This window comes from Elephas maximus, chromosome 17, assembly GCF_024166365.1.
Source record: "Elephas maximus indicus isolate mEleMax1 chromosome 17, mEleMax1 primary haplotype, whole genome shotgun sequence".
Classification (NCBI taxonomy): domain Eukaryota; kingdom Metazoa; phylum Chordata; class Mammalia; order Proboscidea; family Elephantidae; genus Elephas; species Elephas maximus.
Window position 1 is genome coordinate 26,443,458 of NC_064835.1, and position 26,343 is coordinate 26,469,800.

Sequence of the window (26,343 nt, forward strand, 5' to 3'; positions counted from 1 at the left end):
TAGCTTTGAGGATTGGCTTTTCCATTTATGTGAAGAAGGCTATTGGAATTTTGGTGGTTATTGTGTTGAATTTGTATATGACATTAGGTAATATTGACATCTTGACAATATTAATTCTTCCAATATATGCCACGACATGGATGAACCTTGAAAACATTAGGCTGAGTGACATAAGCCAATCACAAAAGAACAAGTATTGAATGAATTCACTAATAAGATATACCTAGAATGGGCAAATGTACAGAGATCAGAGTTGAGTGGTGGTAACCAAAGACAGAAGACAGAAAAGCTGAAGTATTATTTAGGACACATTGAGTTTCTGTTTATGGTGATGAAAAATTTGGTAATGGATACTGATGATTGTTACAAAACATGATTGATGTAATACTCCTCACTGAATTGTATACATGAAAAATGTTGAATTGACCAATGTGGTATTATCTGCATTTTTACAAAAATCAAAGAAAGAAACAGCCCAGGATCTCTAAGCTTGGGACAAATGCTCAGAACTGGCTTCATCAAGGAGAATTACAGCCTTTCATGAGGCTTTTCTTTCCCAGCCCCACAGGCTTCCAAACCCAGGAGAATGCCTGCAGAAAATCACTCTGCTGTGACAGAATTCGTTCTAGGAGGATTAACAAATCGGCCAGAGCTCCAGCTCCCTCTCTTTTTCCTCTTTCTAGGGATCTACATGGTCACCTTGGTGGGGAACCTGGGCATGATCACGCGCATTTGTCTGAATTCCCAGCTTCACACCACCATGTACTACTTCCTCAGCAATTTGTCATTTGTAGATATGTGCTACTCCTCTGTCATTACTCCCAAAATGCTGGTGAACTTTGTGTCAGAGAAGAACATCATGTCTTATGCGGGGTGCATGTCACAGCTCTACTTTTTCCTTTATTTTGTCATTGCCGAGGCTTACATGCTAACAGTGATGGCCTATGACCGCTATGTTGCCATCTGCAGCCCTTTGCTTTATAACATCATTATGTCACATCAAACCTGCTCCCTGCTAGTGGCTGCAGTCTACATCATAGGGCTCGTTGGCTCAATGATAGAGACTGGCCTCATGTTAAAACTGTCCTATTGTGAGAGCCTCATCAGTCATTACTTCTGTGACATCCTCCCTCTCATGCAGCTCTCCTGCTCTAGCACCTACAACATTGAGCTCACAGTTTTCTTTTTGGCTGGATTTGACATCATAGTTACCAGTTCAACAGTCCTTGTCTCCTATGCATTCATCCTGTCCAACATCCTCCACATCAGGAGCACAGAGGGTAGGTCCAAAGCCTTCAACACCTGCAGTTCCCACCTTACAGCAGTGGGAATCTTCTATGGATCTACTGCATTCATGTATCTAAAACCTTCCACAGCCAGTTCCTTGGCCCAGAAGAATGTGGCCTCTGTGTTCTACACCACAGTGATCCCCATGTTGAACCCCCTAATTTACAGTCTGAGGAACAAGGAGGTGAAGGAAGCCATGCAGAAAACACTGAGAAGAAAACTGTCTTAACACAAATATTATTATTCTTTCTCAATTTTAAAACTAAGTTGTTACAAACACCAGAGGAAAGACCACCCATGGATGAGGAACGTCAACCCTCCATGTTGTTGGTGAATGTCTTCTGTCATTCTCCTCTCTTTCTTCCAACCCTCTCTCGTGCTTTACTGTTTGCAACCAGCTATTTTCAAGTTCATATTTTCTTTTATTTGTAAACTATTCTCTCTATCCTGAGCCCTTTGCTAAACACTTGCTAACTTAATTGTAATTTAACATAAATTTTAAACTTTAAGCATTCAGTTTGAGAGTCTTTCATTGTTTATTACCTTCCATAGAGAAAATATTATTACCATTACTTTCTATAGGGAAAATATTACCATCTGTGACAATGGATTGTTCTATAGATCTGCAGCATTCATGTACTTAAAACCATCCAAGGTCAGTTCACTGTCTCAGGAGAATGTGGCCTCTGTGTTCTATATCACAGTGATCCCCATGCTGAACCCCAAATTTAGTCTAAGGAACAAGGAGGTGGAGGCCACCATGCAGAAAACACGAAGAAGAAGACTGTCATGGTTGCAAATGTCATTATTCTTTCTCAAGTAGGCGGAAAGTCATGTAAAGATTTACACACACATTGATAGGGAGCAAATATTTCTCAACACAACTGATTAAGTGCATCCACTCTTCTTTTCTCTTTCCTTTTTACTTTCATGCATTTCATGTTTGACTCTGTTTCAATCTTGCTGATTTCAAGTTTATGTTTTCCACATAGGATCAGTGTTCTCTCTGGCCCTCTGACAACCATTACCTATCTGGATTATAATATAAAGTAAATCTAAAACTTTCATCAGTGACTTTAAGAGAGACATTTGATTTAATTTCCTCTGTAGAGAACATATTACCCAAACCAATTCTCATAATTTGACCTGTGGTGTACACAAGACAAATGGAGATGAAATTGAAAGTCACCAAGAAGTAACACAAAAAGTATTCCTTAACTAGGTTTCTCCCTTTTCTTCTTTCTCTTTCTCTCTTATTCTACTTTTACTCTCTGCTTATTCCTACCCACGATCTTCTAAATGGTCTCTTAATTCACTTACTGACAACACCATCAATATCATAGTATAAAATAATTATGAATCCTAGGAAGTCTTCTAAGTATTTTACTTTATTTTTTCATTTTCTGAAATAAGAAAACTTTGATTTACAGAGGTTAAGTAATTTCTCAAGCTTACATAGCTGGTAAACTTACAACACTGGGATTCAAACCCGTGACTCATTATCCCCTTTCTCTCGGCTGATAGTCTGTTTGTACTGTGTATACTTTACCTTAATTATAATTTTCCAATTTCAATAATTTTTGAAAATAACTGCCCCTATTTATACTATCTCTCCAATCATTCCAGATGACCAAGGAGATACTAGGCACTGCTAGAGTCTTTGTTACCCCCTAAATAGCTGGTTGATCTGCTTCTCCTGCCAACCGGACTCAGTAAATCCAATTGGCATGTGGTACATAGTCTTCCCACTTTTGCCTCGAACAATATCAGAGATTCATATTAAAGTATCAGGGGCCATACACTGCAAGAGATATGTAGAAATTCTTCTCTTTTTTATTATTGCTTTAGAAATCATATTGTATCAGTGTTTGTCATTTTTAAGTATCTTAGGCACTATGGGCCGTGGTGGTGCAATGGTTAAGAGCCTGGCTGCCAACCAAAAGGTTGGCACTTTGAATCCACCAGCCACTTCTTGGAAACAGTATGAGGCAGTTTAACTCAATTTTTTTTTTTTTTTTTGTAGAGGTGCTATGAGTTGGAATCGACTCAAAGGCAATAGGTTTGATTTTTTTTTTCCAGTCAGACATGGAAAAGTGAAATAGCTCTAGATTTCTCAAGTAGAAAGGGATTTCATAGTGAAGATTATATTCTCAGTTTTTGTGTTTGTTTTTTTAATAATTTTATAAACAGAGGTTAGGGAACCCTGCTGGAGTATTAAATCCAAAGAGACACCAGCATAGATAGGACCTAGAGGTCAGAAAACTCCTACTGCTGCTGTCACGACTGCCATCATGGGAAATGACTCTCATATCCATGAAACTGGTAAACAAACAACAAACGTAGACCAACTTTCTAGACAGATGGGCCTCCACAGCCTTGCTTGTCAACAGCAATTGCAGCTGAAGGATGGTTGCCACCTCACTTCCACCTCCCAAAGCTCACATGAGTGCATTTAATTAGTAAAAACTAATTCACACTCAGAATTCTACCTGCAAAAGGCCTCTGGAATTTTCAACCACTCTGAATAAGAGTGCAGAATGGAGCCATTCCAAAACGTCCACCATATCCATTTTCTCCTACATGATCTCTCCTAGAACTGAGAAATCTACCATCAAGGAACTCCTTAAAAAAGAATAAACCCAAACCTGTTGCCATCAATTCTGACTCATAGCGACTCTAAAGGGCAGAGTTAAACTGCTCCATAGAGTTTCCAAGACTGTAAGTATTTACAGAAGAATAAAATGTCCTTATTACCTAAGGTGAGAAATGGTTTTTTTTTTTTTTTAATAAAAACTTCAAAATTGGACCTTATAAAGCAAAAAATTGGGGGGAATTTGATTACATCACAGCTAAGAAATCTTATTCAACTAAGGACACCCATGGACAAGAGTAATAGAAAGGTAACAACCCAATCAAAAAATGAGGAAATGACCTGAACAGACATTTCATCAACAAGCACGTGAAAAGATGCTCAACATCATTAGCTATTACCAAAACCAAACCAAACCCGTTGCCATCAAGTGGATTCCAACTGACAGCAACCCCATAGGACAGAGTAGAACTTCCCCATAGCGTTTTCAAGGAATGGCTGGTGATTCAAACTGCAAACCCTTCGGTTAGCCACCTAAGGCTTAACCACTGTGCCACAAATTGACTCGATGGCAATCAGTTTGGTTTAGATATTAGCTGTTAGGGAGATGTAAATCAAAACAACAATGAGATACTACTTCACTTCGACTAGGATGGCTAAGATAAAAAATAAAATAACTAAAGTTAGAAAGCATGTGGACAAATCAGAACATTTATCCATTGCTAGAGTTGGTGTCACCCTGTGCAGTAACTCATGTTCTCACCAGCCTGGTGGGCAGGGTGATGGGTAAAGCCCTTCTCCCCCCACCCCCATGAGTAGAGCAGCCAACCCTGTCCCACCTCATCCCCTGTAAGAGCCCAAGGCCACACAGATGCACTCCTACCTACCCCACCCGCTGCGGATCCCCACAGCTCCTCCCCTCTCTCATTGGACAAGGCGAATGCTCTCCCCTCCTGACTGGCAGAGAGGGGTTTGTGATGAGTAACTGCCCTGGGTTACTAATGACACCACCCCTGGTGAGCCACTGCCTTGGCAATCTCTCCCCTGTGGCACCTGCCCGCCCACTCATACTACCAGCCTGGGGTCATTTTTTTTGTCACTCTCCTGACAATGTCAGGGGGTGAGATCTGCACCCCTTACACCCTATTAGTGATGCCACTGGCTGGTGAGAACGAAAAATGATACAGCCACTGAAAAATGATAGTATTTTCCTCAAAAAGTTAACCATGTTGGAAGCTATCATATGACCCAGCAATTCCACTCTTAGGTATATACAAAAGAGACTTGAAAGTAGTGACACAAATAGAAGCCTGTACACCAGTGCTCATTGCAGCACTATCCACAATAGCCAAAATGTGGAAGGAAACAACCCAAATGTCCATCAACATGTAAACAAAATGTGGTATATACACACAATGGAATATTATGCAGCCATAAAGAGAAATGAAGTTCTGATGCATGCCACAACACGGATGAACCTTGAAAAAGTTATTCTGAATGAAATAAGTCAATCACAGAAAGACAATTATTGTATGATCTCACTAATATGAAATATCCAGAATAGGCAAACGTATGGAGATCAGAGGTTAATAGTGGTTGCCAGGGGAGACAGGGAAAAGGGGCAATCATTGTTTGGGTAGCCGTGAGCTTTTTTTCTGGGGATGAAAAGTTAGCAATAGGTAATTGGTGATGGTTGCACAACATGGTTGATGGAATTGGTCTCACTGAATTGTACACATGAGAAATGTTGAAATGGCTAATGTTTTATCTACATTTTTAAAACAATAAAAAAAAATAAGAAAATCCTTTCTCAGTCTGGATTTAGAGAGGCAGAACAGCCCAACTGTGATCCTGGGTAGTGAAGTTAAAGAATGCCTCTGCTGAAGGAGCTGGGGCAAGGTAACCCCTGTGGGACACCACAAGATGGCAATGATTAAACACCACCCCATAAGTCATGTTCTCTAGAAACACACCACATTTATTTCCTTTTTCTCAGGAACCTCCTGACCTTGTCTCAAGGTTCATCACGGTGCTGCAAGTTTATGGTCATTTGCCCAGTCATGAGGAAAAGCAGAAGCTATCATAGGTCTGTATTCTGGCAGGCAGACATCATGAAGAAGACTCAAGGGGAATGGACAGGGGAATCCTCAGGGAAGAGTTTGGGAAAATTGGTCCAATTTTCTCTCCTCACCCAGGAAGTCAACTTCCCGTTGTAAATATTTTTTATGCAGTGTTACAGAAGAATTACATTATTTTTTATTAAAAAATACCTGTAGTGGCAGGAATGCAAAATGATCAAACCATTTTGGAATATAGTATGGTGCTTCCTCGATGTTGTTCTTGTTAGGTGCCGTCTAGTCAGTTCTGACTCATAGCGACCCTATTCACAACAGAACAAAACACTGCCTGGTCCTGAGCCATCCTTACAATCATTGTTTTGCTTGAGCTGATTGTTGCACTGTGTCAATCTGCCTCGTTGAGGGTCGTCTTCTTTTCCGCTGACCCTGTACTCTGCCAGGCATGATGTCCTTCTCCAGGGACTGATCCCTCCTGACAACATGTCCAAAGTATGTAAGACACAGTCTCGCCATCCTTGCTTTTAAGGAGCATGCTGGCTGTACTTATTCTAAGACAGATTTGTTTGTTCTTTTGGCAGTCCATGGTATATTCGATATTCTTCACCGATACCACAGTTCAAAGGTGTCGATTCTTCCTCGGTCTTCCTTACTTATTGTTCAGCTTTCGCATGCATATGATGCAATTGAAAGTATCATGGCTTGGGTCAGACACACCTTAGTCTTCAAGGTGACATCTTTGTTCTTCCACACTTTAAAGAGGTTCTTTGCAGCAGGTTTACCCAATGCGATGCGTCTTTTGATTTCTCGACTGTTGCTTCCATGGCTGTTGACTGTAGATCCAAGTAAAACGAAATCCTTGACAACTTCAAGCTTTTCTCCATTTATCATGATGTTGTTCATCAGTCCAGTTGTGAGAATTTTTGTTTTCTTTATGGTGAGGTGCAATCCATACTGAAGGCCGTGGTCTTTTATCTTCATTAGTAAGCACTTCAAGTCTTCTTCACTTTCAGCAAGCAAGGTTGTGTCATCTGCATAACGCAGGTTGTTAGTGACTCTTCCTCCAGTCCTGATGCCCCGTTCTTCTTTATATACTCCAGCTTCTCGTATTATTTGCTCAGGCTACAGATTGAATGGGTATGGTGAAAGAATACAACCCTGATGCACACCTTTCCAGGCTTTAAACCAATCAGTATCCCCTTGTTCTGTCTGAACAACTGCCTCTTGATCTATGTAAAGATTCCTCATGAGCACAATTAAGTGTTCTGGAATTCTCATTCTTCGCAGTGTTATCCATAATTTGTTATGATCCACACAGTTGAATGCCTTTGCATAGTCAATAAAACACAGGTAAACATCCTTCTGGTATTCTCTGCTTTCAGCCAGGATCCATCTGGCATCAGCAATGATATCCCTGGTTCCACATCCTCTTCTGAAACCGGCCTGAATTTCTGGCAGTTCTCTGTCAATATACTGCTGCAGCTGTTTCTGAATGATCTTCAACAAAATTTTGCTTGCATGTGATATTAATCATGTTGTTCTATAATTTCCACATTCGGCTGGATCATCTTTCTTGGGAATAGGCATAAATATGGATCTCTTCCAGCCAGTTAGCCAGGAAGATGTCTTCCATATTTCTTGGCATAGAAGAGTGAGTACCTCCAGCACTGATATTGATATTCAATATTGATATCAATTGATATTCCATCAATTCCTGGAGCCTTGTTTTTCCCAATGCATTCAGAGCAGCTTGGACTTCTTCCTTCAGTGCCATCGGTTCCTGATCATATGCCACCTCTTGAAATAGTTGAACATTGACTAACTCTTTTTGGTATAATGACTCTGGTATTCCTTCCATCTTCTTTTGAAGCTTCCTGCTTCATTTAATATTTTCCCCATAGAATCCTTCACTATTGCAACTCGAGGCTTGAAATTTTTTTCAGTTCTTTCAGCTTGAGAAACACTGAGTGTGTTGTTCCCTTTTGGTTTTCCATCTCCAGCTCTTTGCACATGTCATTATGATGCTTTATTTTGTCTTCTCGAGGCACCTTTTGAAATCTTCTGTTCAGTTCTTTTACTTCATCAATTCTTCCTTTTGCTTTAGCTGCTCGACGTTCAAGAGCAAGTTTCAGAGTCTCCTCTGACATCCATCTTGGTCTTTTCTTTCTTTCCTGTCTTTTCAATGGCCTCTTGCTTTCTTCATGTACGATGTCCTTGAAGTCATTCCACAACTTGTCTGGTCTTCAGTCACTAGTGTTCAATAAGTCAAATCTATTATTCAGATGGTCTCTAAATTCAGGTGGGATATACTCAAGGTCATATTTTGGCTCTCATGGACTTGCTCTGATTTTCTTCAGTTTCAACTTGAACTTGCATATGAGCAATTGATGGTCTGTTCCACAGTTGGCCCCTGGCCTTTTTCTGACTGATGATATTGAGTTTTTCCATCGTCTCTTTCCACAGATGTAGTCAATTTGATTTCTGTGTGCTCTATCTGGTAAGGCCCATGTGTATACTCATCATTTATATTGGTGAAAGAAGGTATTTGCAGTGAAGAAGTCGCTGGTCCTGCAAAATTCTATCAGTCGATCTCTGGCATTGTTTCTATCACCAAGGCCATATTTTCCAACTACTGATCCTTCTTCTTTGTTTCCAACTTTCACATTCCAATCACCAGTAATTATCAATGCATCTCGATTACATGTTCGATCCATTTCAGACTGCAGCAGCTGATAAAAATCTTCTGTTTCTTCATCTTTGGCCCTAGTGGTTGCAACATAAACTTGAATAATAGTCATAATAACTGGTCTTCCTTGTCAGCATATGGATATTATCTTATCACTGACAGTGTTGTACTTCAGGATAGGTCTTGAAATGTTCTTTTTGAACACCATTCCTCTTCAAGTTGTCTTTCCCAACATGGTAGACTATATGATTGTCTGATTGAAAATGGCCAATACCAGGCCATTTCAGCTCACTAATGCTTAGTGACCCCCACGTGTCTGTCAGTTTGTCGTACTGTGGGGGCTTGTGTGCTGCTGTGATGCTGGAAGCTATGCCACCAGTATTCAGATACCAGCAGGGTCACCCATGGAGGACAGGTTTCAGCTGAGCTTCCAGACTAAGACAGACTAGGAAGAAGGATCCAGCAGTCTACTTCTGAAAAGCATTAGCCAGTGAAAACCTTAGGAATAGCAGCAGAACATTGTCCGATATAGTGCTGGAAGATGAGCCCCCCAGGTTGGAAGGCACTCAAAGGTGACTGGGGAAGAGCTGCCTCCTCAAAGTAGAGTCAACCTTCATGACGTGGGTGGGGAAAAGCTTTTGTGACCTTCATTCGCTAATGTGGCGTGATTCAAAATGAGAAGAAACAGCTGCAAACATCCATTAATAATTGGAACCTGGAATGTATGAAGTATGAATCTAGCAAAATTAGAAATCATCAAAAATGAAATGGAATGCATAAACATCAATATCCCAGGCATTAGGTGCTTCCTTAGAAAGCTAGAAATAGAAATTCCATATGATCCAGCAATCCCACTCCTAGAATATATCCTAGAGAAGTAAGCATCGTCACACGAATAGACATAATCACACCCATGTTCATTGCAGCATATTCACAATAACGAAAAGATGGAAACCTAGATGCCCGTCAACAGAAGAATGGATAAACAAACTGTGGTTCATACACATAATGGAGTGTTAAGCAATGATGAATCTGTGAACCATTTCATAATGTAAATAAATCTGGCGGGCATTATGCTGAGTGAAACAAGTCAATCACAAAAGGACAAAAATATTGTATGAGACCACTACTGTAAATACACTTGAAAATGTTTACATATGAAAAGAAACAATCTTTGATGGTTATGAGGGAGGGGAGGAGTGGGGATACAAAAACACCTAATAAACAATAGGTAAATGGAAACTTTGGTGAAGGGTAAGACAGTACGTAATACTAGGGAAACCAGCACAACCTGTACAAGGCAAGGTCATGGAAGCTCCACAGACATATCCAGACTCCCTGAGGGACCGAATTGCTGGGCTGAGAGCTGTTTGGACCATGATCTTGGGGAATAGCCACCTCACTTGGCATAGAACAGTTTATAAAGTATATGTTCTGCATTCTACTTTGGTGAGTAGCATCTGGGTTCTTAAAAGCCTGTGAGCAGCTATCTAGGATACTCCACTGGTCTCACCCCTTCAGGAACAAGGAAAACTAAAGAAAACTAAAGATACAAGGGTAAGATTAGTTCAAAGGACTAATGGACCACATCTACCACAGTCTCCACCAGACTGAGTCCATTACTATGAGATGGTCCCTGCCTACCACCACGGACTTCTCTGACAGGGATCACAATAGGGGATCCCAGACAGAGCTGGAGAAAAATGTAGAACAAAATTCTAACTCAAAAAGAAATATCAGACTTGCTGGCATGACAGAGACTGGAGAAACCCTGAGAGTATGACCACCAGACACCCCTTCAGTTCAGTAATGAGGCCACTCCTGAGGTTCACCCTTCAGCCAAAGATTGAACAGGCCCATGGAAAAAAACAAGACTAAAGGGCGTACCATCCCAGGGCAGGGCCTGGAAAGCTGTTAATAGGGAACCCAGGGCTGAGAAGGGAAAGTGTTGACATGTCATGGAGTTGTTAACCACTGTCAAGAACAATCTGTGTACTCTTTGATGAGAAACTAGTTTGTTCTGTAAAACTTCAGCTAAGGTACAATTAAAAAAAAAAAATCCCTGTAGTTAGTTATAACAATTGAAAACTTTTTTCAAACAGAGGACTTTTATTTTGTTCTATTTTATTTTTGTACTTCAGATGAAGGTGTAGAGAGCAAATTAGTTTCTTATTAAACAATTAATACACATATTGTTTTGTGACATTGGTTGCCAACCCCAGGATGTGTTAACACTGCTTCTCTACCTTGGGTTCTCCCTTACCAACGTTCCTGTCTCCTCTTTGCCTCTGGGCTGTTGTTCCCATTTAGTCTCATTTTGTTTGATAAGTCTGTCTAATCTTTAGCAGAAGCGTGAAGCTGAGGAGTGACTGCAGTACGCAGTTCAAAGTGTGTTCAGGGGCCATACTCTCTTGGTTTCTCCTCTCTCTGTTGGACCATAATCTAGTCTTTTTTTTGAGTTACAAATTTGTTCTTCAGCTCCATCCAGGACCCTTTACTGTGACCCCTGTCAGAGCAGTTGGTGGTGGTAGCTGGGCACCATCTGGCTGTGCTGGACTCAGTCTGGGGGAGGCTGGGGTAGTTGTGGTCCATGAGTCCTTTGGACTAGTCGTTCCCTTGTATTTTTGGCTTTCTTCATTCTCCCCTGCTCTAGATGAAGTAGGACAAAAGGAGTATCTCAGATGACTGCTCACAGGTTTTAAGAACCAGAAGCTATTCACCAAAGTAGGATGTAGAAAATTTTCTTTTTAAACTACGCTATGCCAGTTGAGCTAGATGTCCCCCAAGACAATGGTCTCCAGCCCTCAGCCCAGTAATCTGGAAAATGAAATCCTTGACAACTTCAATCTTTTCTCTGTTCATCATGATGTTGTAAGGATTTTTAATTTTTTCATATTGAGATGTAATCCATACTGAATGCTGTGGTCTCTGACCTTCATCAGCGAGTACTTCAAGTCCTCTTCACTTTCAGCAAGCAAGGTTGTGTCATCTGCATATTGCAGTTTATTAATGAGTTTTCCTCCAATCCTGATGCCCGTTTTTCATCATATACTCCATATCCTAAGATTATTTGTTAAGCATACAGATTGAATAAGTATGGTGAAAGGTCATAACTTTTTCTGATGCACACCTTTCCTGACTTTAAACCATGCAGTATTCCCTCATTCTGTTCAAACAACTTCTTCATCTATGTGCAGTTTCCCCATGAGCACAACTAAGTGTTCTGGAATTCTCATCGTTTGCAATGTTATCCATGATTTGCTATAATCCACACAGTTGAATGCCTTGCATAGTCAATAAAACACAGATAAACATCTTTCTTGTATTCTCTGCTTTCAGCAAGGATCCATTTGACATCAGCAATGATATCTCTGGTTCCATGTCCTCTTCTGAATCCGGCTTGAATTTCTGGAAGTTCTCCGTCAGTATACTCCTGAAGCCACTTTTGAATGATCTACAGCAAAATTTTACTGGTTTGTGATATTAATGATATTGTTTGGTAATTTTCACATTCAGTTGGAAAAACTTTCTTGGGAATAGGCATAAGTACAGATCTCTCCAGTCAGTTGGCCAGGTAACTACCTTCCAAATTTCTTGGCCTAGATAAGTGAGCACTTCCAGTGCTGCATCCATTCGTTGAAACATTCCAATTCAATTACTGGAGCCTTGTTTTTCACCAATGCCTTCAGTGCAGTTTGGACTTCTTCCTTCAGTATCACTGGTTCCTGATCATATGCCACCTCCTCAAATTGCTGAAAGTCCACCAGGTCTTTTTGGTATAGTGACTTTGTGTATTCTTCCATCTGCTTTTGATGCTTCCCACGTCACTTAATATTTTCCCCGTAGAATCCTTCAATATTGCAACTGAAGGCTTGAATATTTTTCTTCAGTTCTGTCTGCTTAAGAAATGCCAAGCCTGTTCTTCCCTTCTGGTTTTCTATCTCCAGGTCTTTGAGTGTCATAATACTTTACAATGCCTTCTTTAGCTGCCCTGTGAAATCTTCTGTTCATCTCCTTTAGTTCTTCTTTTCTTCCTTTGGCTTTAGCTGCTCCACATTCAAGAGCAAGATTCAGAGTCTCTTCTGACATCCATTTTGGTATTTTCTTTCTTTCCTGTCTTTTTAATGACCTCTTGCTTTCCTCATGTTTGATGTCTCTGATGTCATTGCACAACTGTTCTGGTGTTCAGTCATTCGTGTTCAATGTGTCAAATCTATTCTCAAGAAGGTCTCTAAATTCAGGTAGGATATACTCAAGGTCATACTTTGGCTCTCATGGACTTGTTCTAATTTTCTTGTCTTTCAACTTGAACTTGCATACGTGTAAATCTTTTCATGAGTTTTTATAACAGTGGTCTCATATACTATTTGTCCTTTTTTGATTGACATATTTCACTCAGCATAATGCCCTCCACATTCATCCATGTTATGAGATGCTTCACAGATTCATCATTGTTCTTTATCATTGTATAGTAGTTCATTGTGTGCATATACCATAACTTGTTTCTCCACTCATCTGTTGACGGGCACTTAGGTTGTTTTCATCTTTTTTGCTATTCTGAATAATGCTGCAATGAACATGGATGTTAAAATGTCTAATTTGTGTGGCTGCTCTTGTTTCTCTAGGATATAGTCCTAGGAGTGCGATGGCTGGATCATATAGTATTTCTATTTCTACCTTCTCAAGGAAGCACCATATCATTTTCCAAAATGTTTGTACAATTGTACAGTCCCACCAGCAGTGCATGAGTCCCAATCTCCCTGCATTCCTCCAATATTTGTTATTTTTTTTTATTAGTGCCTGTAATCTCGGGTTGAGATGGTATCTCATTGTAGTTTTGATTTAATTTCTCTAGTGACTGTAACCATGAGCATGTCTTCATGTGTCTTTTAGCTGTCAGATTGTCTTCTTTAGTGTGGTATCTGTTCATATCCTTTGCCCATTTTTTTTAAATTGGATTATTTGTCTTTTTGTTGTAGAGATGTTGGATATTCCTATAGATTTTAAAGATTAGAACTTTGTCAGATTTGTTACAGTCAAAAATTTTTTCCCATTCTTTCATTTCTCTTTTCATTCTTCTGGTGAAGTCTTTTGATGAGCATAAGTGTTTAATTCTTAGACAATCCTAATTATCTAGCTTATTTTCTGGTGTTTGTGTATTGTTAGTTATGATTTGTATCCTATTTAGGCCATGTATTAGGGCTTCTAGTGTTGACCCTCTTTTTAATTCTGTGATCTTTAGAGTTTTTGGTTTTCTATTTAGGTCTCTGATCCATTTTGAATTAATTTTTGTGTATAGTATGAGTTCTTTTCATTTCTTTACAGATAGACATTCAGGTTTGTTAGCATCATTTGTTAAAAAGACTTTTTCCCATTGAATGGACTCTGGGCCTTTGTTGAAGATCAGGTGACCATAGGTCGATGGATTTACTTATGGGTTTGCGGTTCTTTTCAGTTGGTAAATGTGTTTGTCATTGAACAAGTACCAGGCTGTTTTGACTACCATAGCTGTATGGTAATTTCTGAGGTTTGGTAGTGTGAGTCCTCTTACTTTACTCTTCTTCTTCAATAGTTCTTTATTTCTCTGTGGCCTCTTTCCTTTCCACATGAAGTTAATGATTAGTTTTTGCATCTATTTAAGAAACGCTATTGGCATTTGGATTGGGATTGCATTGTATTTGTAGATTGCTTTGAGTAGAATTGACATTTTCACAACATTGAGTACACTTATCCATGAGCATAGTATGTTTTTCCATCTATGTAGGTTGGTTTCTAACAATAATATTTTGATTTCAGCTGTAATATTTTCAAGTTTTCTTTGAATAGGCCTTTTATGTCCCTGATTAGATTTAGTCCTAAGTATTTTTTTTTTTTTAGGGGCTATTACAAATGATATTGCTTTCTTGATTTACTTTTCATAGTTCTTTTTATCGGTGTATAGGAATCCAACTGATTTTTCTATGTCTATCTTTTTTTGTCTTATATCCTGCTAATCTGCTGAATCTATCTATTAGTTCCACCAGTTTTCTTGTTGAGTCTTTTGGGTTCTGTGTGTATTCATGATATTAGGGAAATTTTCTGTCAGCAAATGTTCAATGATCCTCTCTGTGTTTTCCATTTTCTCCCCCAGTTCTAGAACTATGATCACATGCAAATTTTTGCTTTTGATTGTATCCCACATCAGTCTCAGGGTTTATTCATTCTTTAGTTTTTCCCCCAAGCAAAGTGGTATCCAAGAATTTGTCTTCAATTTCACTGATCCTGTCTGCTATTGTTTCAAATCTGCTCCTAAAACCTTCTATTGCACTGTCCATTTCTGAAATATTGTTTATCTTTTAGATTTCAAATTGCTGTTTTTGTATGATTTCTAGTTGTGTATTCATTTTGATATTTTGTTCCTGTATTATTTTCCTGAATTCTTCCATTGCTTTGTCTGTGTTTTCTTTGTGTTTTCCATTATTTTGTCTATTTTTTCCTCTTTTTTCTGTATTTTCCTTCATCTCTTTCCTAATTTCTTGGAGAGCCCTCAGTATTAGAGTTTTGAATTCCCTATCAGGTAGTTCCAGTGCCTTTTCCTCTACCAGAAGGTCATCTAGTGTTTTATTTCTGTCATTTCTGGAGCTATCATTTTGTACTTTTTTATATGTTTTGATATTGTCTGCTGTCTCTGGGACATTCAGGAATTATTTTCTTTGCTTATTGGCTGTACATTTGTTTGCTTCATCCTCCTTTTTTATTTCGTTAAGTGTGGGCAGGTGGGCTGCGTGTGTTTTGTGGCTTGCTTATCTGTGAGCACAATAGTTTTCACCACCTTGTCCAGGTGAACAGGGCCAGTCACTTAGCTGTGGTGCAGCAGGGCAGGTCTAGCTGGGGAAGAGTTGGTGATAGATCATTTGTGGCATGAACTGGGGCTAACAGGGTGGGGCAAGGGAGCAGTGCAGGGTAAGGCCTGGGGGTCTGGGAGCCCCCATGGTGCTCCTTGGGTGTGCAGTGCTTAGTGCGTGGTACAGATAGGCTGGAATGAAAGGAGAGGATGTGATGTGTGGAGCTAAGCAGGTGAAAGAAGAGAGAGAAACAAAAGCAAAACACCCTTTAATAACGAAAGAAAAAAGGTGGCAAATGTATACAAAATGTCAGCACAGTAATATTCAGTGGGTGGGGATGAGGCTGACACAGCAAGGCAGTGTGCCAGTGGCTGTGAAGCCAAACTGTGTGGCTTGGTCTCTACAGAAGGGCTGTGGGAAGAGCACAGGGCTAGGTGGGTGGGAGAAAGAAAAGGAAAGAAGGTAAAGAGAGAGAACAAGAAAAAAACAAAACAAAAACCACAAACAAAAATAAATATGGTGCTTGGGGAGCCAGCCATTGGGGGTAGGGTGAAATTGAGGTGGCAGTGAACCGATGCCTCTCTCCCCTTGTGGCACGGCACGGCCCATCAGGAAAGGGTAGGGGCAGTGCAGGGCCTACGTAGGAGGGAAGAGGAAAAGGGAGTAGAGGAAAGATAAAGAAAAATTAAAAATATGGCACCAAGGGAGCCAGCCTCTGGTAGTGGTGCAGACCCAGGGAAGCTGTGGGCCAGAGACTCTCTAGCCAAGCAGGACAGCACAGCCCATCAAGAACTGGAGGGTGGCACACAGGTTTAAACGGGTAGGAGGAAGGAAAGGAAGGAAGAGAGAGAGAGAGAGAGAAGAAACAACAAAAAATAAAACAAAAAAAAATGGCACTGAGGGAGCCAATCGGTCAGACTTGAGGAGGCCAGGTACCAGCAACTCGCTAGCTGAGTGATGATGCAGCACAGCCCTTTGAGAAGGGGTGGGGTGGCACACAGGGATAGGTGGGCAGAAGAAATGAAAAAGAAGGAAGGGAGAAAGGGAGGGAAAAAACAGAAAAAAAACAATGAATAAAGCAAGCAAACTGAAAAAATATGACTCCGAGATAACTGGTTGGTGGAGGTACCACAGACCCAGGGAGGCTGTGTACCAGTGGCTCTCTAGCTGAGCATTGCATTAAGGCCCTTTGAGAAGGAACAGGGACAGTGCATGGGGCTAGGTGAATGAGAGACAGGAAATGAAGAAAGGGAGAGAGAGAGAGAGAAGAAAAAACAAAAAAACACACAAGCAAAAAAAATATGGAGTTCATCCATAGACACATCCAAACCCTCTAAGGGGCTGAATTGCTGGACTGAGAGCTGTGGCGACCATGGTCTCAGGGAACATGTAGCTTAATTGGCAAAACAGTGTTTATAGAGAAAATGTTCCACATTCTACTTTGTTGAGTGATGTCTGGGGTCTTGAAGGCCTATGAGGGACCATGGAGGTTGCTCAACAGGTCTCACCCCTTCAAGAACAAGAAGAATGAGGAAAACTAAAGACACAGTGGAAGGGTTAGTCCAAAGGATTACTGGGCCACATCTACCACCACCTCCACCAGACTGAGCCCAGTACAACTAGATGGTATCTGGCTACCAAACTGGCTGCTCTGGCAGGGATCATAAGAGAAGGTCCAGGACAGAGCTGAAAAAAAATGTAAAACAAAATTCTAACCCAAAAAGAAAGACCAGACTTGCTGGCCTGACAGAGACTGGAGAAACCCTGAGGATATGGCCCCCAGACACCCTTGCAGTTCAGTAATGAGGCCACTCCTGATGTTCACCCTTCAGCCAAAGATTGAACAGGCCCATGGAACATAACAAGGCTAAAGGTGCACACCTGACCCGGAGCAGGGACTGGAATGCAGAAGAAAACAGGAAAGCTGGTAATAGGAAACAGAGGGTTGAGAACAGAGAGTGTTGACATGTCATGGGGTTGTTAACCAATGCCATACAACAATGTGTGTACTACTTGACGAGAGAGTAGTTTGTTCTGTAAGACTTCATCTAACATTTAATTAAAAAAAAAGGAGTATAATAAAAAATATGGAGCTAAGAGGGCTTGCCAGTGGGGGCACCATAGACCTGGGGAGGCCACATGCCAGTGGCTTTCTGGCCAAGTTGTGCAGCATGACCTGTTGAAGGAGGAGGGACAGCACATGGGGCTAGCTAGACAGGAGAAAGGAAAGGAAGTAAGGGAGAAAGAGAAGAAAGAAAAGAAAGCCCCAAAAAACTGTAACAACAACAAAAAAAAATGGCACTGAAGGAGCCAGCCGGTGTGGGACAGGTGGACCTGGCCAGCAGTGAAGTGTGTCTCTTTGCCGAGCAACCTGAGGCCAGTAGAGGAAAAAAGGGTTGGAGGTGGGAAAATGTGCATTCCTTTTTACTGGCTGATCTGTCTCCTGTTGGAAGCTCCGTGAAGTTGCCTTCCCTAATCCCTGTCTGGATTCCTTGATGGCTGTAGTACAAGATGGCAAATCCATGCCACATTAGCTGGTAGGAGACGTCAACTCTGTAGCTCTCCTAATTCTCTGTTCTCTGTGAGTTTCTTATTCCATTCGGTGCGTGATTGAGTTCTTTGTCCCTTCATTTGATTCTTAGGGTTCCAGGATTGACTTTTGCATCTCTTTTACTTAGTTTTTCAAGTCTTTGCTACACAGGAATGGCATGGTATTTCCGTCTATAATGCAATGTTGGCTTTCCCCTTCCAATTCTAAATTTTAATTGATTTCTTGAGTTTATTTTAAAGAAATTGTTCCCATGATTTCCTCTCCTATGACAGTTTTCTCAAAACAAAAAACCGTGAGAGAAGGAAGTATCTCCTTTATTACATTAAAAAAAAAAAAATGTTTTCATTCATTTGTAAAATTGGTATTTCTAGCCATTTAGCAGTTTCAGTGTTGAGAGAGAGAAAAAAAAAAGACACTAGGACTCAGTGATAAAATGCTGAATACAAATGATAAGATAAGCTACTGAATGATTTAGTTGGTCTAAAAATAAATGACTTCCTAGCAGTGAAAAAAAAAAAAATAAGAAAGCAGAAATCTGACAGTACAAATGAGGATGGAGCTAAGGTTTGCCTTTGAAGGATCTGCCAATCTTTGAAGGCCAGAAGCCTAGGTTTTCACATACGAACAAAATTTGGGGTCCAGAAGAATGGATGGTACAAAGTAAAATCTGAGCCCACCTCACCTTCCCACCACCCTCATAAATCCATGAACAAAAGGTAAAAACTGAATGAACAGAAAAATACCTGCAAACAAAGGGAGATGGTGATGTGCAGGCTGGACTCAACCTTGGCTCTGGCGAGAAGAGGAGGAAAAAAGTAGTAGAAAAACCTTGTTTCCTGAAAATCTCAATCACAGTCTGCATTCACATGAATATGGACCTGGAATTCACACTACCTATGTGGTTAAGGGAGCCCTGGTAGTGCAGCAGTGAAGAGATACAGCTACTAACCAAGAAGTCAACAGTTCCGATCCACCACCTGGTCATTGGAAACCCTATGGGGCAGTTCTACTCTGTCCTATAGGTTCACTATGAGTCAGAATAGACTCTATGGCAAACAGGTTTTTGCTGTAGTGCAGTGGTTCAGCACTGGGCTGCTAACCAACAGGTCACTGGTTAGAACCCACCAGTGACTCCACAGGAGAAAAATGTGGCAGCCTGCTTCTGTAAAGATTACACTTTTTGAATCCCTACGGGGCAGTTCTTCTTTGTCCACTAGGGTTGCTATGAGTCAGAATCAATTCAACAAAACAGGTTTGTTTGTTTTTTGTTTTTGTACAATTTATAAAATCCCAAGCCAAAAATTTATTATAAAGGGGTGCTACATGGTATTAACTATAATGAATTAGAAGTGTGGTAAGTGGTTGCAAAGGCACAGGGTTAATGAAACCATTTAACTGGAGGAAACTGAACTGAGTTTCTGAGGACAGAGACAGTCTTCCTAAGGAAATGAATGAAATTCAGGTAGAGGTCTGAAGGAGGTGTAGTCATTACTTAGTTTCCAAGTATTAGAGCATCTTTGTCTGAAGAGCCAGGATTTGTCTGCCTTGTTTGAAATACCCCCACTAGTATGGCAAGGCACTTGCTTGCAGGAATCATGGGAGATACAGCAGTAACGTATCACTCAACCTCAGTGGATAGAAGCATCAACTCGGGTCTAGAAGTCAAGAAGGCAAAGATAAAGGAGATGTCTTCCAGTGAACAGCCCTGGAATGTAGTATTCTCTGGCCAATGCAAAATAACCAGACTATACCTAGACCGTGAATATAGCTGGATTCTAGCCATTTGTGGAAAGATTAAAATATATCCTACTTTACACAGAAAAAATTAAAAGGACAACTCTTGCCTTGAAGGAATTCAAAAGGAATCTTAATAATCATTGCTATTCACAATCAGAAGAAAAACCGCAGAGCTTTCATCATAGCAAAGTAGACACCATTTTACTCAAGTTGTTGACCAGACAGTTCATCATGGGTTCCACATTGGTGGAAGAGACTGTGAATAATTTACCATAATCCATAGTTCCAGGAGAAGATCTGAGGTAAATGAATTTCCTAAATCCAAAGATAATTCATCATAAATTAAGTGGAATCTGCAGATGCTGAAAGATTTGAACCTGCCTTCAGCATTGGGGGACTCAAGGATGATAATGACAAAGAAAATAAAAGATGGAAATGTGAGGCTGGTATCACAGTGTTGATTCCTTTGACTACAAAGTCCACCAGTCTGTGACAAAATTGCTGACTCATGGAGAGCTGGAGGAGAGAGGCTATGTTATTCAAGTCAAAGTTAATGGTATTGTGATCACAGAAAGATAGTCAGCTCATGTCCCCTGGTTTGGCCATGGCACCAGCATACCCTACAACATATGAATCATTAAAAACCAATCCCGAGGTGTCCTGGACTCGTAGTAACCAAAGGCCATTGGTGTAAAACTGGAGTGAATGCTAATGACAAAGAAGCAGAAAGGAAGAGCTGATTTTTTGACATCACATAGGTTATGTTTTTCTCTGTCACAAAGATCATTATCATTTCGGGAGAAATGAAAGAAATAGAAAACACTTATGAAGGAAAATCTAAAAATGAAAAATTACATGGGGCATTGAAGTAAGTATCCAGCCCAGTAAGGGTAACCAAAAGGAGCTACGGTAGCACAAATGTTTAAGTTCTTGGCTGCTAAACAAAAGGGTGACAGTTCAAACTCACTCAGCGACTTCACAGACAAAGACGGAGCAATCTCTTTCCCTAAAAATTACAGCCAAGGAAACCCTATCAGGAAGTTCTATTATGATGCATGGAGTTGCTATGAGTCAAAAATGACTCAATGACACTGAAGAGCAGCAAAAACAAGTTGACCAAAAAACAAAGAAAAGAGAGGGTGCTAGAGTGCTGATCCATCTGTCAACTCAGCAGGGATACACTAGTCACTCAAAAGCCATTTTCCCTGATCAGATTCTTCTGGGAGTGATCTCTTGAGATAACAAAGAAGAACAGTATTAGAGACAGAATCAATTTCTTGAGTCCAAAATGAGAATTTCTGTTTCTATAACATGAAAGTTGCTAGTCTTGACAGGAGACAAGTTGCGTAATGTTGGAATATCTCTTTCTTTACCTTTCTACACTTTTCTGTACCGTCTTCTAAAAAATCCAACCATGGGTTTTAAAACCTCCTAGAGCTCCTTGGCTCCCCAGGACTAGACCACCCATGCTATCTGGGCTATACCAGGGAGTGCAAAAAGAAGCCCAGTCCACCTTTCACAACCAAGGCAAAAACATATCAGCCAGGTTCAGTGTCCCAGGATGCTTAGGGACCTGGCCTTGAAACAACAGAGAGAAATGGGAAAAGATCTAGATACACTGCAATCATCCTCCTTCACTTTAGTCATCACCAGGAATGAACAAGAGGAAAAGCGGTTCTAAAAACATTTCGGTTCTCAAGGCTCTGTGTTAGTGTCTTAGGCTGAGTTCATGAAAGAAACAAAATGAGTGAAATGTGTGTGTGTACAGAGAGATTTATCCCAAGGAAATGGCTAAGGTGTGTGTAGAGGCTGGCAAGTACCAAGTCCATTGGTCAAGCATCAGGCTGGAGGCATCTCCTGACTCACATATCTGGAGCAGCTGAGGAACCCAAGATTAGCGAGTAAGATGGCTGGCCTTTGGCTCACAGGCTACAGAGGCCTACAAATACCAACATCAGCAGGTAAGACGGCAGACTGCTGATTCACAGGCTGCAGAGAATGACAAATCTCAAGATTGACAGGTAAACTGTTAACTCAAGTCTCAAGAACTGGACGTCAGATGAGGAGGAGCCAGATGTAGGATCCAAAGCAAAAGCATTGCTGGAACATCCATTTTATATACTGGAGGCAGGCCATACTACCAAAGAAACACCCTTTTAACTGATAGGTTGCTCACAGCAGATTTCATCGTGGAGAAGATTACATCATTATGTAACCGCCAAAATACATCATTACCGCCAAACCACTGAGAATCATGGCCCAGCCAAATTGACACACAGCCTTAAGCACCACAGCCCACCCCTTGTCAACATGGCACCTATACACATCTCTTTAAACTATACATAATCTTCAAATAAAACAATTATAAAGTCATACTTGCATGTAACATAATACAACTAACACACGTATAACAGAAAACACACTAGATCCATTTACATCTTACATTTTATAAGTGAAGAAAACACAAATATTTGATGCACATGTACAAGGAAGAAATACCCATAAAAATTACAGTCCTCTTTTCTGTAACTGGTCATGTGGTCGTAGCTGGTATTTAAAACTGCCTTCTTCCACCAGCCATTCCGTATTCCTTTTGCCTTCAGCAGGCACCACAGCTGGTCGTGGTTCTTTGCCTGATGTGGTGAGCCAAACCTTCATGCTTCATTACATTCATGTAGGATTTGGGTTGCTGCGGTTTTCCATTGACTTTAATCACAGGGTATGGTACCACTAAGAAACATCCTAAGGGATCTTCTGTATTCCAGACATACTCTTCTTTATGTCTATTATGTAATATCAACCAGATTTCCTCATGGTAATCAGGATCAATCACACTAGCCAATACAGTAACTTCCTTCTTTGCCTATTGAACAAGAGGCATGAGGATCCCAAAGTGGCTGGGTGGATTTCTTAAGTCCAGTTCAATGGAATCATTGTGTGTCTCCTGCTGGGAGCATTCCTTCCTTTGGAACTAAGACCTACACCTGTGAAGCACAGGGTCATGGGGACAAGAAGCAAAAATTTTGCTAATGGGTAACTAGGGGTAATAGTGGTGCCATCCCCATTTCCATCCCTTGATTGCTGGACCCATAAATCCTGGCTATGGGAAAAAGAGCACCATATTTTGGACCTTGGTTTAGTGCATATACAGCTTCTTAGAGAACATTGCCCCAACCCTGCAAGGTATTGCCACCTAGCTGGCACAATAACTGTGTCTTTAGAAGGCCATTCCATCATTCTATCAAACGAGTTGCTTCAGGATAATGGGAAGCACGGTAAGATCAGTGAATTCTATTAGAATGGCCCATTACCAAACTTCATTTGCTGTGAAGTGAATCTCTTGATCTGAGGTGATACTGTGTGGAATACCACAACAGTGGATAAGGCATTCTGTAACACCATGGATGGTAGTTTTGGCAGAAGCATTGCATGCAGCAAAGACAAATCTGTATCCAGAGTAAATGTCTACTCCATTAAGAACAAAAAGCTATCCTTTCCATGACAGAAGCCATCTAATGTAATCAATCTTCAACCAGGTTGCTGGCTGATCACCTCCAGGAATGGTGCCATATCAAGGATTCAATACGTGCCTCTGCTGCTGGCAGATTGGGCACTCAGCAGTGGCTGTAGCCAAGTTGGCTTTGGTGAGTGGAAACCCATGTTGCTGAGCCTATGCACGACCTCCATACCTGCCACCATGGGCACCTTGTTCATGAGCCCCCAGGAGATTGATAAGAGTGGCTGGGAAACAGGATAACTAGTTTCCACAGAACCCATCATCCTATCCACTTGATTGTTAAAATCCTCTTCTGCCAAGGTCACCCTCTGATAAGCATTCACATGAGACAGTTATCATCACTTCTTTGGCCCATTCAAAGAGGCCAGTCCATATATCTCTTCCCCATACCTCCTTGTCATCAGTTTTCCAATGATGATCCTTCCAAGTCTCCGACCATCCAGCCAAAACATTAGTCACAGCCCATTAATCAGTATACGATCACACGTCTGATTATTGCTCTTTCCAAGAAAAATGAACAACCAGACACACTGCTCAAAATTCTGCCTATCCATAGGATTTGTCTTCCCCACGGTCCTTCAGGGAGGTCCCAGAAACGAAATGTAGTGCTGCCACTGTCCCCTTTCAAGTAGTGCCTGCATATCATGAAGAACCATCTGTAAACCAGACACAAGTTTTCTCTTCTTCAGTCAACTGATCATAAGGAACTCCTCGTTAGGCCATAGGTGCAGACTGGGAAAGGACAGGTAATGTGACAGGAGTGGAGACCACGGGCAGTTGGGGCACTTCCTCATGCAACTTACTTGTGGCTTCAGGTCCTGCTTGAGCCCGATCTCATATATACCACTTCCATTTAATCATAAAGTGCTGCTGTGCACTTCCTACTTTATGACACTGTGGATCAAAGAACACTCACTTCTTGATGGACAGCTCAGGCCACATGGTGATTTGGTGGCCATGGTTAAGGGTTCAGTCTCTACTAAGGCCCAGTAACACACCAAAAGCTGTTTCTAAAAAGGAGAGTAATTATCTGCAGAGGATAGCAGGGCTGTCCTCTAAAAGCCTAAGGGTCTGCACTGTGACTCACCAACAGGGTCCTGTCTAAGACCCCAGATAGCATCTCAATCTGCCACTGACATTTCAAGAGCCATTGGAGCAGCTGAGTCATATGGTCCAAGTGGCAGAGCAGTTTGCATAGCATCCTGAACCTGTTGTACAGCCTTCTCTTGTTCTTGGCCTTTCTCAAAACTAGCAGCTTTTTGAGTCACTAGAAAAAATAGGCCAGATTAGAACGCCCTGATGAGGGAGAGGATGCCCACAAAATCCAAAGAGGCTGACTAGGTGTGATGCCTTCTTTCCACTTGTGGGAGGGTCCAGATGAAAGAACGTATCCTTCACTTCAGAAGGATTATCTGGGCATGCCCCATACCACAGGACCCCTAGAAATTTCACTGAAGTAGAAGGCACCTGAATTTTTGTCTAGTTAATTTCCTACCCTCTGGTATGCACATGTTTTCCTAACAAGTCTAGAGTCGTTGATACTTTTTCCTTACTAGGTCCAATCAATATGATGTCATCAGTGTAATAGATCAGTTTGACATCTTGTGAAAGGTAAAGGCAATTAAGGTCTTCTGGAGTATTCTGGCATAAGGCTGGAGAGATGATATACTCTGGAATAGCACAGCCTTCAAAACAGGCATGGTAAAAAAGGCATTAGCCAGATCAATAGCTGCATACCAGGTACCAGGAGATGTATGAATTTGCTCAAGTCATGAAACCACATCTGGAACAACAGCTACAATTAGAGTCACCACCTCATTAATTCTTTGACAATCCAATGTCATTCCCCAAGATGCATCTGTGTTTTGCACAGGACAAACAGATAAGTTGAATGAGGATGTGGTGGGAATCACCACCCCTGCATCCTTCAAGTCCTTGATGGTAGCAGTAATCCCTGCAATCTCTCCAGAAATGCAGTGTTGCTTTTGGTTTACTATTTTCCCAAACAGGGGCAGTTCTAATGGATTCCACTTAGCCTTTTCTACCATAATAACCCTTACTGCACATTTCAGGGATCCAGTGTGAGGGTTCTACCCATTGCTGAGTATATCTATTCTAAGTATGCATTCTGGAACAAAGGAAATCAATATAGGATGTGTTCAAGGGTCCATTGGACCCTCTGTGAGATGGAAAATAGCTAAGATTCCATTAATAATCTGTTCTCCATATGCCCCCACTCTGACTGGGTCACATACCATTTTGGGTCTCCTGGAATTAGTAGCCAGCTCAGAGCCAGGATCCAGTAATCCCCCCAAAGTCTGATTATTTCCTTTTCCCCAATGAATACTCATTCTTGCAAAAGGCCACCAGTTCCTTTGGGGAAGTTTGGGGGAATGTTAATAATATTGATTTTGGAAGTTCAGTGAAGTCCTTCCTCAAGGAGACCTGGCTTCCTCTTCATTCAAGGGATTGTGGTTCCGTAAACTGGCTCATGTCTGGGAATTGACTGAGGGGCCGTGACTCTCTATTCCGGCAATTCCAGTTAGACTACAGTTCACTTGACATAGAAGTCTTCCACTAGTACATTTCAAGTAAATTGTTCCCATCTATTTCACTCCTAGGAACACAATGACTAAGTAGCCAAGGCCGTAAGTTCATATGAGTCAGACTATTCTGATTAAAGTTTTGACTCTGCTGTCCACTATGGTAACCACTCCCACCTTGTCTTCATCGAATGAGGTCTGCCACTTGGCCTCTACCACCATGGAGTCCAATAAGCCCCGTTATTATTAGGTGTCTTAATTCAGTTAGATCAATTTCTACTGCCAAATTGAAGTTACATAAAAGAGTGATTTGTTCTGAGAACATATAGCAATGTCTTAGAAGGCATCTGCCTCAGGTGATGACACACTCAGTGACTCAGAACCTCTACAGGGGATGACAGAGACAAAGACTTTCATACATACCTGGATTAATCTCATCAGATAGGGGTTAAGGAACTAATGGTTTTACTGGGGAGGGTGACTAAGCAGACAAAGATGGAGTAACCTCTTCAGATGGGCATGAGAGGGCTGGA

The 26,343-nt window shown here is 41.1% G+C and overlaps 1 protein-coding gene across 1 annotated transcript; it reads left to right on the forward strand.

The window, feature by feature from the left end:
- Window positions 1-586: 586 nt before the first annotated feature.
- LOC126060125 (olfactory receptor 151-like) lies at window positions 587-1,516 on the forward strand. The gene has a single exon (XM_049856205.1). It carries the CDS (start codon window positions 587-589, stop codon window positions 1,514-1,516), a length of 930 nt encoding a protein of 309 aa, XP_049712162.1.
- Window positions 1,517-26,343: the final 24,827 nt, after the last annotated feature.

Coding starts and splice junctions, on each gene's coding strand:
- LOC126060125 (XM_049856205.1), top strand. CDS start 587: ATGCCTGCAGAAAATCACTCTGCTGTGACAGAATTCGTTCTAGGAGGA.